This window comes from Mercenaria mercenaria, chromosome 5 (assembly GCF_021730395.1).
Source record: "Mercenaria mercenaria strain notata chromosome 5, MADL_Memer_1, whole genome shotgun sequence".
NCBI lineage: Eukaryota > Metazoa > Mollusca > Bivalvia > Venerida > Veneridae > Mercenaria > Mercenaria mercenaria.
The window spans coordinates 85,741,668-85,755,429 of NC_069365.1; the positions used below are offsets into that span (position 1 = coordinate 85,741,668).

The 13,762-nt window shown below is 33.0% G+C and overlaps 1 protein-coding gene across 1 annotated transcript; it reads left to right on the top strand.

The window, feature by feature from the left end:
• Positions 1-7,636: 7,636 nt before the first annotated feature.
• On the top strand, positions 7,637-9,895 carry LOC123558605 (uncharacterized). Its single transcript, XM_045350480.2, has one exon. It carries the CDS (start codon positions 7,637-7,639, stop codon positions 9,893-9,895), a length of 2,259 nt encoding a protein of 752 aa, XP_045206415.2.
• The last annotated feature ends 3,867 nt before the right edge of the window (positions 9,896-13,762 follow it).

Below are 13,762 nucleotides of genomic sequence, written 5' to 3' on the forward strand. Positions count from 1 at the left end.
TTGGAGTCAAATTTGGAGTGGAGTCTTTTTTGGAGCCATTTTTGGATTGGAGGCATGGGGGTGATTTCTCTCAGGCCTGTAGTCACTAAATATATGTTATTGTCTCTTATTGAAACAGTCTTGATTGATAAAATGGGTCTTAAGACAAATGGTCTCTAATTTTATGCGGCCTCTCAAGCAGGATTTTTTTTAAATGATAAGGGATTTTGTGAGTGGAGTCTCATTGATGCTTAATGTTACTGCAGTGTTTGGTCTATATTAATTATTATTATCATTTTTGTGGTGAATTTAGGAATGGAATTCCTTGATTTTATGGTCGAAGAAAAAAAACAACAACACTGGTTATAACTGTTTTCATCACGGTTTTCCTGGTTATAAAATTTCTGTTAGAGTCTGTGTTTTAAGACAATGGTCATGTCATTATTGGTAATATTATGGTTTACCAAGGGTATTAAAGTCCCAGAAACACTTTTGATATTATAATTTCAAGTAGCATTTATTTCACGAAGAAAGAATTCAAAGATATCAGCCTCTCTACAAATCTTGTTCGGTCTTTAGCATTGTTTTCATAAGAACATCTGTAGAAATCTGATCAAACCATAAAATTAAGCATAGAAATTTCCAAACTACTGAAAACAACGAGGGTTATTGCAGGCTTAACGTGAAAGGGAACGTAATAGCAATAATTCTAAATAAACACTTAGAACATTTTTTCGATATCGCCCATCAATATGCCTTTGTTGATTTATTTTAAAGTTACAACAAAAGCCTGCGTTTTTTAAACCAATGTTTTTAGAGATTGGACCAAATGATCGGTCAGTTTGTATAGAAAAGGGATAGGTGATTTGCTCTGTTTTAGGGTGCATATTGGCTCGATCCTATTGTATGTACTGAAAAATATCTGTAATAAAAATATCTCTTTCACATGTGTGTAGGTCTACTAAAATAATACATTTTGTATGAAATTTATTAAAAACAAAACAAACAAAAAAAAAAGAACAAGGTTTACGTTCACTGTATTTACTTCAAATATACCCAAAATGCACCATTTGCTGTTCTCGTTTTAAAAAATTCTTGGGGGAGGATACCCCGTACCCACAACACCATCCCTGCATACTATGAACAAGGTCCTGGCTACTCGTCTGCAATCTTTATAGCCGACTCGAGAGTAACATGGATATTTATAAATTCTGACCTAAGGCTTGTTATTTTCTCAATACGCCATTCGTTATTTGATACAGGTATCGTTCATAAATTTTGAGTTTTGACCAGTGAAGACCATGGCTGATCATGGTCTGCATTGTTTGCAGAAGGCAGACCTATTTACATGTTTACTATTTAACAGTCTGAACTTAAAATTTACAAAATGCAAATCTTTAAAAATGCAGATGTTTTGTCTTTATTCATAGCTGAGCCACATCATGAGAAAACCTATATAGTTTACTGCATTTGCATCGAACTAGATCAGCCTGCACTATTCTCATTCATCTGATGTTCGACATGGTACCCGAGAACGGTGGTAGAGCTCTTGTATGCGAGAATGGCCTGCACAGGCATGAAGTTGATCAGAATTCATATAGTTCTTTAACAATTTGTCTTACTCGAATATGGTTTGCAAGCAAATTTTGTATGGAATGAGCAGACGAATCAAGAACCAGACTAGTGCAAATGTATTTATTTTTTTATTTTTTTGTGAATTGTACTATTGTCTATTATAAACATATGCATAACACACAGTATTCTATCCTTCATTAATTTCATCAAGTAATATCATGTCTTATTATGTGTCTCATTATATTATGTCATTTGTAGTAGATAGTAAATATTTAATTACCCAAGTTTTTTTCTTGTTTTCATTTTCCGGATTCATTTTAAAATCTTAAAACAATACTTTCTCATTATTTCACATTTAAAGTTAGAAATGTTTATCAATTCTCTCTGAGTAATCTTCAGGCAACATCTGACCCAATATCATAAATAACAAACCATGAAGGAACTAGGGGTCAAGTCCTGATAAGAATGAGATATCATGCTGAGGTGCTGTACCAGTACCTTCTCCAGCAGAATTTTGTAGAAATCTGTCATAAAGTAGAGAGTGATTTGTTGTAATTAACTATCCAATGTAATGGCAAGTTATTCTTACCAATCTGATAAAGGTCATTTCAGAAAACATCAGTAACTATTATTGTTATTTCTAGAGGAGTATGATATTCACTACTGGATGCACATACCATTAAACATGGTTTAAAACCCTGTAAAATACCCATTAAAATAGGAATAACCGTTAATTAACCCCATTAATTCTTGCATCACTTTATTTAACAGGTTTCACAATATTAATGGGTTACATGTTAAAATACCATTAAAACACCCATATTTGACCATGATTCATGCCATTAAAAATTAAGTTTGGTAGCTAAAAAAGTTAATGGCTTTGAAAAAATAGTGCAATTCTGTATATTTTGAATTTAACAGGATAATTCATGGCCTTTAAGTTTGATTTAATGCCCATTAAATGTTCAGGTTCTGTACGATTTCATTTAAGAGTAAATTTAATGGCCCTTAACAGCAATGTGATGCCCATCAAATCCTTCATTCTGTAAAATGTGATTCGTATATTTTTGTTTTTTTTTTTTGTTTTTGTTTTTGGCATGCATTCCCATTGAATGCTTATAATTCCAGTCCCATATTGTTCTAAAATGGACTTTAATCACAATAAATACATACTACGCACACATTATCTATAATATATCATGATGTTATATTTAGTTGCATTAAAGTTATTTCCCCTTGATGCAGTTACGCCATTTTTTTTTTTCAAATGTTTGCCAAATTGTGTTCCTACAAAAAATCGGATTTATTTCAATGAAAGTCGGATGAAAACATATTAATTTATTTGATAACATCAATCTACATTATTTTGGTAAAGGTAAATATGTATTGGTGCATGCCACTTTTCTGTTTTTTGTTTTTCCTGTCCAAATAATCAGCATTTGTTAGGTATTTCAGTGACTTTTTAAGATAAAGACTTTTCATTTAAAAAATGATGCAGATGTATTCACTAACATTATATCTTTCATAACTATACAGTATTTTACCATTTAAGTTGTTTTACAAAAACTACAGCACTTTCAACTCTTGCCTCCTATATTTTATAGGTCACTATTTTTAATAAAAAATGGTGTAACTAATTATTTTCAGCGACAAATATTTTGATTCTTGTATTTTTTCCTCTAATTATGTGTTTAGGTATTGAGCATGTTATGGTTTATCATTCCAAGAGTTAGCAGTTTCTCAGAAATTTTCATATAGACGAAGAAGGAATTATTGGAAGTGGCCACATTTTTCTAATTTTTAAGTTATTTTGGATGAAAAGAATTTCTGCAAAGTTGCATCACCAAATTCAGAATATTATTAAGATTAACAAGCAAAGTGTTTTGGATGAATTTATTGATTCCTGATTGAGCTAAAGACACTTTCCACTTTAAAAACCATTGTTGACAATAGGGGTCAAGGTCATTGAAATACCTACATTTGTATAAGAAAATGGGTGGGGTAAGGAATTTACATTATAATATGTGTTTAGACCAGTTTAGATTTTCAAATTAATTTTCCAATCCTTGAGTAGAAACTAAAGTTTATAGAGAAGTGAACAGTACGCATGATTGTGAAGATTTACAGTCTGACTTAAATTCATTTGGGGCATGAGCAGATCAATCGCTTCTTCGTTCCAATGAATCAAAGAGCGTAGTACGCTTGATTGGGGAGGGGGAACTGTCCCTCAAACATTTGCTCTTAGCTGTTAAGTTCATGCACATGAGTACAAAGTACTGAAGTAGAGCTAAGTTGTGCCCATTGTGCGCTGACATTGCCATCAACAGTTGCTTTTTGAATACACCTGATGCCTAATGTCTGTACCAATAAAAACTTGGTCAGAATGTTTGTCAATATTATAATGTTGAATAGTTAAAACTACCCACATGGTCACTTGATCTATTAAACCGGTACATGTACCTGTAAACCCTTCTCAGTACAACACAATACAATACAATATCCATTTATTTTCTCATTTCATACGAACATATAACAGAATAAGGATACAATATGACAATATGTACGAGGCTGTTACATGTGTTTACATTACAAAATAATGTGACAGAAAAGAAGAAACAAATATTCTTCTAGCATTTTACAAAACAGTACATATGTATAGATACTATTACACGTGTAGTAATACGTAGTTTAAATCAATACGGCAAATATAAATATGAAGTTGATTATCTTAAGATGTCTAATTTTGATGGCAAATTTTCATGGCCATTAATTGATATACATTTAAAATATTACGAACCCAATAAAATTGAATCTAGCATATTTAATGAGACCATTAATCAATTTTTTAATAATTAACGGGCATTAACAGAGTATTAAAAGAATTAATGGCCCCATTAGTTCTTACTAATTAATGTGGAATAAAAGGGTATTTTTAATGGCACATTAATTTCATGCCAATTAAAATTTTTCACGGAGTTTTAAGGAGCCTGTTAACTTATATTAATGGTTTATTTTAAGCAGCTTTTCGTGGCCATCAAAGTCATTTTAACAAGGTATATTTTACCAGGGTTTTAATATACTTATTCCATGGCTTTTTAATGTATGGCATTAAAACTATGGTCATGAAAATCCCATTAAATAGTAAGAAGTAATGGGTGAATTTTAATGGTGACCTGTTAAAACTCTGTTAAAAACGTTTGAAAAAATTAAGGCCAATTTCATGACCCTTTTAATGGCATGTGCCTGCAGTAGTGATTGAGCCCATTCATGATTTAACAGTTTACTAGTACATGTAAGTGTGAAATACTTATGTGGATAATTATTTGGAGGTGACATATAAACGTAGGATCATTTAATGAATTTTTAGGTTTTATTAACTATTGAAATAGTTCAATTAATCTTGTTGAGGTCAGTTTTTTTTTACTCCAAAACTGACTCCAAATTTGACTCCAAAATTGACTCCAAAAGCGACTCCAAATTTGACTCCAAAATTGACTCCAAAATCGACTCCAGACTCCACTCCACCACACTCCATGACTCCACTCCATATTTTACACGGTGCCGCTACGAACGTCTAAACGAAAAAGATAAAATTGAATTAGAATTCTGCTGGGAACCGTTTCTTTATTTAAGGAGGAGAGCAAAACCTAGACGATGATTGGCCTATTTAATGTTTTCAACTTTTAACGTTTATTTTTGTCCCGACCCTGTCGACTTTTCTAAGTGTCAAAATGAATATTTAAGAAAACTTGAATAGGTATGGGGGAAAGGCACTTGTTACACCTTACTAAACGGAACACTCCGAAAACATGGTACAAATATATTGTACAGCTAAACAATGCAAACATTCCTGAAGCTGTTTAATTTGTTTCAGATTTATCTGTAGAAACGTTTAAGAATAAATGATAATTGTGTACAACTTCTAGTGTCGCTGTTGAGTTTATTGTCCTTGAAGTAAGGAATATATCAAACAGATACTTGTTAATGACTGGTTGCAAGTTGTAACACGTACTGACTGAGTCCGTATAATTAAGAAATGATAAATATGGTCCTATATTTTATCAGTTAATAAAATATGGGCGGAAGTTCATAAATACATCTCAAAGTTCTGATAACAAAAAGAAGAAATTGCTGCTCATATCTTATTAACTGATAAAATTATTGGAACATATTTATCATTTCGATTCTTACAATGCAAATAATTCACACGTTAGTGTACTACATGTAATTCGGGTCATAAGCTGTTATATTTTACCCCATTGGTTAGAAAGTGTTGCCAAGCCAACGGAAAGTATTGATGCTTGTTCATTTTTATCAGAATTTTGAGAAGTATTTATAAACTAGTAATCTACTAATAACAGCCCGCAAACTACTTTTGTACAGAGTCATCAAACTGGGCTATCTGACCCTGTGTCACGAGTTACGATCTTAACTTTTGTATGACGTCATAAACTTTATGTCAGACATTAATGACGTCACCGCTGAGTCACATTTGAGCTAATCTAATTCGCTTCGCTCGTAGTGATCAAAACGTGTTTTACGGCCCTACATATAAGTCAGTATGACTTTTTATCATATTTATGTTTTTGTCAATGAAATGTTGTTTTCAAACTGTTTGACCCTGAAATAATTCGTATATAATGGAACAGGAGTAGAATCTCTTATACATGCTACAATCATATGAGGCATAGTTTCAGTCGAATACTCAAATATAGGCTATTTGCTGTATCTTTAAATAGCAATTATTGTGAGTCGTGTGAGTCCACATAGCGGTAAGATTATTCAGACCTGATAAAGGCATTACGGGAATAATTGAAAACACCTTATCAATAAGAGTGGCTCTTTCGTTGACATCTTATCTAAAGATCTTAGTTCTCAAGATTTGTTTAAACAGATGTCTGAGTAGAGTTCAAAGTGAAGTAAAGGTAAACTTGCACCGAGATAACGTTAAGATAAAATACATTACTGTTGGATCCGCCTTTAACATAACAAGGACTTTCCTTGATTCCTCTACCGATTTAACATAACAAATGCTATTGGTTTATACTGATTTGTTTTAGCTCGATGAAAGCTTCAAGCTTATTGGAACCACTCTCGAGTCCGCTTCCTTGAAAAAACAGTACTGGTGTCATATGAGAAGTCATGTTCGTGACCTCATTGGGGCTCGAATCCACGACCCCTGAATTGAGCGGCCGACACCTTATCCACTAGATCACCGCTTTCCTTTTATATTTCATTTAAAAAGCTTCAAAGGTGAAAACTGTTCTTTTTTTTTTTTTGTTCAAAATATCTTTATCAATTATAAATTCACCATAAGAACGATTTTGTTGGCGTTTCCTTTTCCATGGTAAATTTTGTGAAAAATGAAAAATTGAAACTTTTGTTTTATTCGTTGATCGACTGATATATAACTTTCAGGATTTTAGTTAGCGTAAAAGCAAAGTCTGTATGCAAACAAATGGAAAAATTTTGAAACAAACATTTTTTGGGGGGGGTTTTATTTCTTTTTTTCATGTTGTTTTGTTTGTTTGTTATTTTATTGAAGGTATTTTAAATATTCGAAACGATTATGCTACCACCTTACGAGACCTTTGAAATGATAAATAGTTTCACTTTATATCTTGTCCGTGCAAAATAAAGTCGCAATTCACGAAAAAAAAAGCATGTTACGGATTAAGTAGATCAAACAGTTGTTCTGTCTGAGAGCATACAATAGAAGTCACGCAACCACACTTATTGTCATATAATGTGTTAGAATTGTAACGTTCTTAACACTGAAACTTCAAGCGCTTTTTAAAAGAATGAATGAAACGCTACACGAATGTACTTCGCTAATAATTTATGTTTCTTGTCATTTGAACGATGTGAATATGACATGATACTAGGACGGATATAGCAACTAACAGTTACATTCAATACCGACCGGAATTTGTTTATTTTCATATGTATGTGGGTTTTTGAAAAGTATGATTAGTTAATTTCTGGCGAAAGAAAACGTGGAAAAAGGTGGGATAAAATATATACTGTTCGTTACACGTCAACATCACCTTTTGACCAGGCATAAAAACGCCAATCACCGGAGATGGAAGACATTATCATGGATATCGGCCAAGAAGCTATGCAAGAAAAAGAAGTTTCGAAAACTAGTAACGGCAATGATCCTTATGAAGATGCCTTGGTTGATTCAAATTCCGGCTCACAAACAAAGACTGAAACGAACAGAGAAAACGAAAACATTAAAGTGGAAAACAATAAAGAGCCGCTTTATCACTTTATAGAGAAAGTTCAAACGGAAGCTGTTTGTGAGATAAAACCTGATGATCTTGCTAATGGAGAAGGAGGAGGAGAAAGTGATGGAGGAAATAATCAAAAAAGAAAATGTGATCCGTGTTTGTTTGACGATATTGAAGAAAATGCAATTTCATTCTGTGTGGTTTGTGTCGAGTATCTATGTAAAGGCTGTGCTCGCGACCATAAAAGGAGCAAAACAACAAGGAACCACACAGTATTATTTAATGACGAAATACCGAAGGATCCCGCAGTATTCAAGATGATGAAGTCATTGGTGTCCTGCTCGGATCATCCTGAAATGGAAGTGCTCTTTAAATGCGGAAGGCATGATAAATTCATTTGCACAAAATGTTTAGTTGTTAGTCATAGGAAATGTGAGGAAGTAAAGGAGGTTTCAAACCCTACATTACATGTACAAGGTAATATGAGTGGAAATACTAATACTTCACCGTCAGATTTGTTGCAAGCTGTCTATGACATGACTGTTTCAGTACGGATTGCGAAAGAAGAAAATATTGAAAGGCTACATCTTGACCGCGCTTGTATTATAAAAGAGCAATCAGAATTTATTGAAAGTCTACAAAAACATCTGCTGAAGCTTAATAAAGAATCCAAGACCGAAATGGAAAATATGATAACAAAAGAGCTTAATGAGTTACAGAAGGAAGTTGGTATATGTAAGGAAATAGAAAATGTAGAAATGAAGAAGAAAGAGCTGCTTGATGTCGCAATGAGGTATGGTAGCGCTGTCGAACTAAACGTGATTTCCGAATTAGTAATCAAAGAAACCAACGGTTTAAAATGTGAAACTAAGCGGCAAGCAGAAAAGGCAGCTGTTCGTCTAAAATTTGAAAGGAACCAAAGTCTTACAGATGTCGCAACAACTGGAACTGTGCATGTTGTAAGGGGCGAGAAGAAAGATGTTCAACAGGATGAAAATCCAAAAAATCAAATTTTATTGGAAAACTCGAGCGACGATATAGTTGAGACGTCATCGAATGCCGGAAATTCGTCCCATAAAAAGACAACAAGCAGCAATTTAAACAAGAATCAATGTCCATTAATGCAAAGCTCTGTCAACAGAATGAGAACGTCATCGAACGCCGGAAAATCGTCCAATGTAAAGACTACAAGCAGCATCTTCGACAAGCACCAATGTCCATTTATGGAAAGCTCTGTCAGCAAAACGAGAATGATGCATGATTTACATCAAACCACTGCTGCATTTAAATGTTCTCTAACAAATATTTTGGTTTTGTCGGACGGGTGCATTGTTGTGACAGACTATAACAACGAATGTATTACGATACTTAATCTGGATATGTCTATAAAAATGAAATTCGAACTGGATGGAGAGCCAATAGATTTTTGTCACACTTCAAAAGATCACTTGGCTGTCATATTTGATGGCGAGAAGATGATTAACAGATTCGTGGTTACAAAGAATACAGTGTGTAGTGATGGAAGATTCCCTACCAAACTGTACCCAATTAGTATCGAACAATCAAATGCAAATGACAGTCACGTTATTATATTGTTTTCCGATGAAGTGAAAACAACACCAAAAAATAGTGACAGCGATACTGTCGAGATACAGATTCGAAGCATTCGTAATGGCGCAATGATTAAGCAATTAACAGATTTCAAAACCAAATCATCGCTTAAGATGATTATGGAAAACCCTGGTCGAATTCGCGTGTTGCCGAACGTTCAAAACAGTCTCCTGATTTCGGAAAATAAGAAGTTTCACTGTTTTGAGGTTGATCAGACAAATTCAGACACAATTAAAGAAAAGTGGTACTATAAGAGTTATAAAGGAAGAATTATAGATGATATAGCTGACATTGCTGTGGACAAAGAGGGAAACATTTATGTTTGTGGAAAGGGTTCCAAAAACATCCATCAGATATCAGGTTCAAACTTCAAGAAAAACAGGGTACTCCTATCGGTACCCGGATCCCCTCAGTCTCTGTGTGTAGATGACGAAAGAAGACGCTTGATTGTGGGTTGTGAAAACGATGACTTCATCTACGTTATTGCATTAGAATGAAAAGTTAAATAGAAGACATAATATGTTATTATTGCTTATATTTGTCAGCTAGTTTGTATAAACACAAAGTTGTTCGAAGTTGTACTTGAAATTGAATTATTTGGAAAAAAAAACTCTTCGGCATTTGTGTTGATTATATTGAAATTAATTAGGGTTTTGCATGTATTTATGTTGAACATATGCAATCATATCCCAGAACGGATGAATATTTCTGCTATTAATTGTTGTGTACATTTGTATGCGTATGTCAGTGTGTTACAATTTTATATAACACTGCATATATTGTGCTACAGCTGCTGTCTTTATACAAAAATAAAAATTGGGAAATAATAAACATGGAGAATAACAAGTCAAACACCGAATCAAGTTAAACTAAACTTAATTAACCGGTTTCGTTTATTTACCATAACATTCATCAAGATAATAATTATTTAGCCAAATAGAAGAAGGATAAAACCTAGAAGTATTCTAAAGATACAGATTTAGCTCATATTTGTTAGTGAATGACAGAAACAGTTGTCAACCTGGCTGCATGTTATCGTCGGATGTGTCTGTGAGTTTTTTCTGATTTATTTATTTTATCACTACTGTTTGTAATAGCAAACGCTTAAAAATATACTGAAACGAATTCTTATGAGATACACGGTTAATGTAAAAAGAGATAGCTTCAGATGCGGGGCAGGTGATAAAGTATGCAGGAAATCAGAAGAAGGTTGTACCTTGTTTCTTAGTCATTAAATTTAGGCTAACACTTGTTGACTTTATATATAATATGTTCATCATATCTGAATTTATTTTTTGTGATGACATTGTAAATTGTAGAATACCGAATAAACAAGACCGTACAAACTTCAGTGATGTCCAGCGTTTTCTGTATTTACAAGTAGTATTTTAAAGTCTATTTTGTTTTGATTTTGTTGGGTTTACCATCGCACTGACACAATTTCGGTCATATGGCGACCTTTTAGCTTCGATCGTGGAAGTGCTCCTCTGTGCATTAGAATGTACCTACATCAGTGAAGCACTTTTTATTTATTAATGGATGACCCTCATTATTAGTTAATTGTGCAACATGCATTATTTTGAAGAAATATATGAATATATCATATAAAACATAAACTTTGTGGAAATAATATACCGGTGGAAGCAAAACAATAGTAGACTCGGTTTGACTGAGTCTGTTAATGACAGAACATGAAATAAAACTAACATTTTGTTACCTCGGCAAGTATTTTGTTTTGTACATGTGTATTGGTTATATTTCATGTTTCAGAGGAATATTTAGTAAATAAAAAAGAAAAAGAGCATACTTGTTTCGTTCAGTGTAAGATTGAATTATTGAGTGAACACCAGATGCAATATTTGAAAAAGTAAGATCTGGTGTTCATGAGTTAAAGATATTTTGATCTTACAGGCAGATCACTACCAAATCAAATGTAAGCCTCTGATGGTCAATCTTTTCCCTTTCACAATAGCATTGTTTTTCTTTTACTCTACCGCGTTTCAGTATGTATCACTTAGCATTCTATCGAAATCGGCATGTTCCTATCGCATGCTAGGTTAAAATGGTGGCATAAGTATTTAAGGTAGCAGGGTACACTTAGATTCGAAAATTTTGGGCACGGACAGTCTTACATGTAGCGAGTCGCAATACTGCACTTCTCTTAATCGGGGTGGCAATTTTATAAATTGCGTGCATGTTTCGTGCTTTCAATTAATAGCAAGATCAGGATTCCCATACAAAAATAAAGAAAGTTATCAAAACGAAAGTTTTACACCATCCATGAAAAATAGCATGCCAAAATAATCAATTTTGCACTTTTTGAACAGCCTGCAATGATCCCGCTGCAAGAGCAATGCCCAATTTTATTGCATTTCTCAATTTAATAGTCCTTACTGAACTTCAGGATATAAACGGAATGGGGGCTCATCCAGCTCGTTTTTTGTTGGGTTTTTTTTTCACAAAATAGCGAAAATGTTCCTGAGTATCAATCAACAAGCACAGAACCCTTCCGTGATCTGAATTTTGCCGCGACAAGGCTGTTGACAATCTTGTATATATCTTAACATGTATGTAAGTTCAGTAAACATGTTTCAGTTATGTGTGATAATATTCGTATGCTATTATAATGTAGACTTTTCTGTACCTTATATTCGGTGCCTCTAAACACATAACTGCCAGATAGCTTAGACGATGATAGAAGTAATCATTTCAATATGATCTGTTGTGTAGAGAAAATAAATAACATATACACGAGTTATAATCTGAGCAAAATAAACATATAATATGAATTTCGTAAAATTATACATGCTGGAGAGAGGCCATATTACGTAAATTTTGACTTTCGTAATTTTCTTAATTTTGTCAGCCGATTCAAAAACCTAACATCTTGATAATGTCGTCTTTTCCAGGTACCAGGTATGAGTAATAGAACGACCCATTGAAAATGTTGGCCTTATCGTAAACATTAAAATGTTTACTCATTAAACGAAACATTAGTGTCTAATGACTTGTCAAAATGATGTAAAAAGTTACTTACGTTGTTTTAAAAATGATACGTGTGTATTTATATGTAAGTGAAATTCTCAAACTTTTCGTGTAAAATCATTAACAGTTTTCAAATTTGTTTGAGAAATAATAACGGATAGTTGTTTGTGTTAAAGTATTCAGTTTACGAGTTGCGTAACCAAGACTGAAAATGTAATATCTGGCGTTCGTAAGTGAAATACAATTTGATTTTACGTGTTTAACAAACACCATCCTGTTTACAATGCAAAAATGTATTAAAGTTTATGTAACAATTTTTAGTATGAAAGTACGTACATCTTCATGCTCGTGCAATACCAAGGTACGTCTTAAAATGCTTTAATCGGTGTATTGTCTTTATAAGAATTCCCGATTACAATGTATGACTACCATAATAAAAGTACTTCCGTATTCAAATGTAATTCGGTACCGCTGAAAAAAAGGTATTTGACATTTCCCCTGGGAAAATACCCGATTTTTTACCTCTTATATTTCAATAATCCACACAAATATATATTATGATTCATCCCTATCTATGAAATAAAAGTTTATGGTGAAGTTAAGTGATAACGCAAGTCAAGACCATCATTCTTACAAAAGCTTACCCTTTTAACATTATTAAAATGTGTACGGGTAAAATTATACGTTTGTTGAATATTTTGTGTGTGTGCTTTTATTATGCACGTATTCATCACTATGAAGAATTTATGGTAAGGTAAAATGACTGTGAGAGGTAAACTGTAATAAAACAAAACGGATTGTCTGTCCAATTATCCAACTCAACAAGATTAAAAGATATATAGTTTCCCCTTGTAATTTTAGACTGAATGTGACACGTTGCAGTTAAATACATGTATGTGTAATAGAAGAAGATAAATACTTCCTTATTTGTTTTCGTCATAAATGTGTATATTTCAACTCAACTCAACTCATTTGCGTGTATCTTTTTGCATGCACCGCATTCGAAGATTCCATTCTGCTCGACTTGTTCCAGATCCTGATCATTACCGAACTAAGTAGTCTGTATTGAACACGAAAAAAATTCAACGTGTCAATTTTGAAGTTTTGTTTCAAATATTAGTACTCAAAATTTGCTATCTGATATGTAACACTTTTAAAAAGGACCTCTAACTAACAATATATGTTATAAAAAATTGAAAGTAATGAACATACATGTGAAAAATAAAGCCGTATTATGTTTTCGGAGAGATCAAAATTTATTTTGTGCTACGTAAGCCAGATTACTATATTAGGTTTAAAACTAGGTGTTTTAACTAATATTTTTACTTACTCTATTTCGATCATACATACATGTATAATTTTTAGATCACTCCTAAATC

Coding starts and splice junctions, on each gene's coding strand:
- LOC123558605 (XM_045350480.2), top strand. CDS start 7,637: ATGGAAGACATTATCATGGATATCGGCCAAGAAGCTATGCAAGAAAAA.